Below are 5137 nucleotides of genomic sequence, written 5' to 3'. Positions count from 1 at the left end.
CACCTCCTTTAGCTTTTTGGGAGGATTTATAGGGGCAAATAAGAGTTGTTTTCCAAGCTTAAAAGTTGTCAAGAAAAAAAAAGTACTCACAAGTTCATCGCCTAGATGGTATGACAAGGTTTGAAGGCTCTTTGTTTAGGAGTACCACAGCTTGTCAGTCATGCTATCATGGCTGGTCTTCGGTGTTTCCTGCATCAGGACAATTCTGACTCACCACCCATTGTTGCCACAAATGGGGGGGGCTCAGATATAAAAGTCTTCTGCATTCAGTTCGTACTCCCGACGAACCAATGGGACCAAGGTGAACCAAATGGACCCCGATAAAAGCTCCAGAAGTTGGTGAGTCTCAGAGCCCCTGAGAAACTCGACCACATTGCTGTACTGTTGCCCCGCCTCTCCCATTATACTAATTCTTAACATGGCCAAAATGGTGGATACCGAGTCATGAACAGACAAGACAGATCTTACTACAAGCCTAAGAAAAGCGCAAGGCAGCCTGGACCTTTAAGAAATGAATGTCCTCCCAGAGGTCATTGCTAGGCAAGCATAACAGTATCTTCAGCCTTCAAGCCTTGGTTCCATTTCCCCTCGGGGAACTGATGTCTATAGTCTGTAGATCAGCTGAAATTCTGGTGAAACCCTGAGCCCCGCCTGGAGATTGGCAATCCTAACTAGACAGCAATAGTGCTGAGCTTGCTTGTGTGATCAAAAGGGCATATATTGAAAAGTTATGCTAATACTAAGTAAGGTAAAGGTAAAGGTTTCCCTTGCTTGAAAGTCAGTCAAATCCGACTCTAGGGTTGCAGTGCTCATCTCTGTTTCCAAGCTGAAGAGCCAGCACTGTCCGAAGATGTTTCTGTAGTCATGTGGCTGGCATGTCTAGACACCGAGGCACACGGACCACTGTTACCTTCCCACCGAAGTGGCACCTATTTATCGACTTGCAATTTCTTCCACATTGGGTTAGATCTAGCCAGCCTTTCTGCTGATGATAAAGGAGGGACCACCAACCAGGCTATGATGGGGATCACAGGACCTTTATGAACAGAAGCCATGTGAGAGGGGGCTATCATAAGAGGGAGAGCTGGGTGAGCCTGAGATGAAAAGCTGGCTGAATACAAGCTATACCTCCCACATTGCAATTGAAGTTTAGGAATGGGGATTTAAGGCCATCCACTTAAATTAATAAATGAAACAAAAAGGAAGCTACAACTCATGCTTTTAGCTACTAAACTTCACTGGTTCATTTTTTTCTATTCCCCAATACACTGGATTGATTAGCTCTCAGGAGACCCCAGGAGCCAGTGAAATATTTCAGTAGAGTTCAGAAAAACACCAGATCTGATGGAAAGAAAGGGTAGAGGACATTGAAATTCTAAATGAATATATCAGGTTGGCTTCAAGTATTTTATTTTTCAATGATTTTTTAAAAATGTTTTAAATATTTTTAGTATTTAAAATGTGTAGCTTTCAATAATAAGTTTAACCTGCCTGTATTTAAGTATGAAAGAATAAAGCATATGACAAAAAGCCTTATTAAAAAGAAACAAATTCAAGAATTATTAAGATAACCAGATCAAAGAGGGTTTGGTTTCTATCTAAGCAATAGGTGTCCAGTGTTATAAAAGTGTTTCCTGTTTTCATGCAGTTTTTATCTGCTATCAGTTTGGCTCCAAGAGGGCAGAGAGTTCTGGCATTTGCCAGACCCAATACAGGACAAAAGCCCACAGCCCTAGCAGTGCAGCCATACTGATTTGGCGCAGAGGACCCAGCAAAAACCCAGGTTATATCACCCATCTTTTCAGGTAAAGGGGGGCTTATATAATGGGTCCCAAAATCTTGGAGCTGGAACTATCTAGTGGTTTATAATAGCACTTAGAAACACAAAACATATAGAATTTCAAAGTTCAGGCAGAAAGTACCGAGGTTCATCTGTCTCTGACCTGATCATTGGAACTGGGGTTTGATCAGGATGATCCTGTATTGTACTTTATTTCTGTAAACTGAAGATCAATAGCTTGTTTCTCTCAAGCCTGATATTTAGCATTCAGAACCCTGTAAATTGTGCTTTATTCTACTTTTCTTTTTGATGTTGAAGATCAAGGCCTTCCGTGCTTGTAACTGTATATATTCTGGGTGTTTTGGGGTTTTTTTTTAAGTGAGGTAACTGAGTTCCCACACAGACCACTGACAATTTCAAAATATACTAGGCAGTAGCCTCTCGGAATTGAAAATATTAATATTAATTGCATGTGGTGAATACATAAAATTAATCATTTTCTACTTTTAAAACTCCTTGGTCTTTTTACGGGGTGGTTCTTTCTAAGGGGTGGTTGTTGCATTTAGGGAACAATCCCAAGCGGATTTACTCAGAAGTGAATCTTATGTTAATCATTGGGGCTACTGCAAGGAAAGTGTCCTTAGGACTGCAACCTTAACATTCTTAAGAGATGACAGCTCTGTATGTTACAAAGGCAAATGACAATACAGCAGAGCAGGAAGACCTTGGGCGATTTCACACTAGAGCTGCCTCACGGCGCAGCTGCCGTTTGCCCCGACACTATTTGTCAATTTCACACCCAAGGCTGCAGGGCTGCATTTGACCTGTGGCTTCGCCCGATTTCCTCCGCAGTTTCGTGATCCTCAAAAACCAGGATCACGAAACTGCGGAGGAAATCAGGCGAAGCCGTGAGTCAAAATGCAGCCCCACAGCTTCGGGTGTGAAATTGACATGTTTGTGTCGGGGCAAACGGTGGCTGTGCTGCGAGGCAGCTCTAGTGCGAAATCGCCCCTTGTCCCGCTTCAGATGCAGCTATGTCTCAAGTGACTGGATACAATCCTGTTACACTTTTGGCCTTCATAGAACTTTTTGAATGTCTGTAGTGATTTTTTTTTTAAAGTCTCATGGAGCTTGTGTGACTCAGGTATAGATAAAAGCATAATGTGTGTGTCCATTCAGAGGCTTGGGTAGAGAAATAATTTCCTATCTAGCATGGCCCATTGGGTGATTGGGCTTAAATTAAAGCACTTTCCTGAAACTCACAAACACTGAGGAAGAAGATCACTGTGTGTTGTGGTCAGTCTCAGTAGTTTTGAGATTCTTCAGCTAATGTCAACACTTCTGAGTTGAACCAGAGTGAGAGTAAGTTGAATATAGATTCAGGTGGGTAGCCATGTTGGTCTGAAACAAAAGAACGAAGTTTGAGTCCAGTGGCACCTTTAAGTTTAATTCTGGGTATAAGCTTTTGTGTCCACGCACAGTTCTTCAGATGCATGCACACGAAAGCTTATATGCAGAATTAAACTTTGATGGTCTTAAAGATGTGACTGGACTCAAACTTTGTTCAATAAGTGGAATGGTTGATTATTGCAGATCCTTAAATAGCTTATATGTTGAATGGTTAATTATTGCAGATCCTTAAATAGCTTATATAGTAGAAATGGTCTTGTGTAGGGATTTGTGTGGAAAATAGCACTAGTCTTACATATTCATTTAGCATCCTTGAAACAATGTTTTCTGAATTAATGCTTTTGTAGAGAGGCATGTGCATAGAATCATGTTGAAAAAAATTCAGCATTCTTATTGGAATTAATTATGCTTTCCACAGAGTTCATCAGATGTTGCATCTAAAAGAAAGTTCAAATTTTCCTGAATATTTCCCGTAAGATAAGAGTTAACAGCACATGCTAAATAAATATTTGAATATGTTTTTCTTAACTTTCCACAGGAGTCACAATCATCAGCAGTGCCAATGAGCTTCTGAAATGTTGCTTATTCCCCCTTGAGATCAAGATGGAGGACAATATGGTTTTGGACAAATTAAATTACACAGGAATATCAGAATTCATCATTGCTGGATTTCTTGGCAGTAAGAATGTACAGGTCTTATACTTTGTTGCATTCCTCTTCATCTATTTACTTACTCTTTTGGGGAACATCACCCTGCTATGCACACTAAAGGCAGAGTCCAGCCTTCATACACCAATGTACTTCTTCCTCAGCAACCTTGCTGTCCTGGAGATTGGATACACCTCAGTCACTCTTCCTAAACTCCTGGCAATCTCCTTAACAAGAGCAAAGACTATTTCTCTTACAGCTTGCCTAGTGCAGACATACTTCTTTTTCTTCCTGGGTTCCACAGAGTGCTTTCTGCTTGCTGTCATGGCTTATGACCGTTATCTGGCCATCTGCAACCCTCTACGATACTCAATTCTTATGTGCAGCAGAGTGTGTATATTCTTAGCTCTGGGTTCCTGGATAACTGGTTTTCTAAATCCTTGGCCGAGTATCATGCTGTTTAGCAGGCTGCATTTCTGTGGTAACATCATCAACCACTTCTTCTGTGATGTTCCACCACTGCTCAGCCTCTCATGCAGCAACACTGATGTTCTAAGAACTACCATCTTCATCAGCTCAGTTCTCATAGTGTTAGGCACTGTCCTGCTAACCATACTTTCTTACGCTTGCATCCTGGCCACCCTCCTGAGGATGTCCTCAGCTAAGGGTCGACAGAAAGCATTCTCCACTTGCTCTGCCCACCTGACCGTTGTCTCGCTCTATTATGGAACAGTGATCTTCACATATGTCAATCCTGCAGCCAAGCTGTCAACGGAAATGAACAAGATAGTGTCTTTTGTCTACAGTGTGGTGACCCCCATGCTCAACCCCATCATCTACAGCTTGAGAAATGAAGATGTCAAAAAGGCTGTGAAAAGAATGATGATAAGGAAATTCTGTCCTGGAAAGTACACTTCTAAAGTGTAAAAACAGGCAAGTCACTGAAAGATCCACGAGAAGCAACCTTGGATACTTGGATACTCAATGAAAATTACAGAAAGGTTCACATTTTCCTCTGAACTGTTTTTTCCAATCCCAGACAGTGTCTCCATTTGTAAAAAATGAAGAGGTCTAATGTCAGGGAAATAGGACACAGTTTACATGAATGATTCTGCAGCTTCTGTTTATGTAAAAAAAATCGTACTGGAGATCTGATTCAACATCCCCTGACACATTTGATTTGATACTTAAAGCCAGGAATAGCGGCTTGGCAAGATTTCAGAATTTCTAGACATGGGTTTAAAATGTCCCCAATCTCATTTTGAGCTGTTGAGTAGTAAGTGCCAAGTGCCCCAAGCA

General features: G+C 41.4%; 1 protein-coding gene across 1 annotated transcript; it reads left to right on the top strand.

Moving 5' to 3' along the window:
• The first annotated feature begins 3793 nt into the window (after positions 1-3793).
• LOC107124117 (olfactory receptor 469-like) lies at positions 3794-4765 on the top strand. Its single transcript, XM_015427504.1, has one exon. It carries the CDS (start codon positions 3794-3796, stop codon positions 4763-4765), a length of 972 nt encoding a protein of 323 aa, XP_015282990.1.
• Positions 4766-5137: the final 372 nt, after the last annotated feature.

Source organism: Gekko japonicus, unplaced genomic scaffold (genome assembly GCF_001447785.1).
Source record: "Gekko japonicus isolate JY-2015 unplaced genomic scaffold, Gekko_japonicus_V1.1 scaffold3957, whole genome shotgun sequence".
Taxonomy (NCBI): domain Eukaryota; kingdom Metazoa; phylum Chordata; class Lepidosauria; order Squamata; family Gekkonidae; genus Gekko; species Gekko japonicus.
This window is presented reverse-complemented; position numbering and strand designations above follow the sequence as displayed.

Excerpts from the sequence above, each read along its gene's own strand:
- LOC107124117 (XM_015427504.1), top strand. The coding sequence starts at position 3,794 with ATGGAGGACAATATGGTTTTGGACAAATTAAATTACACAGGAATATCA.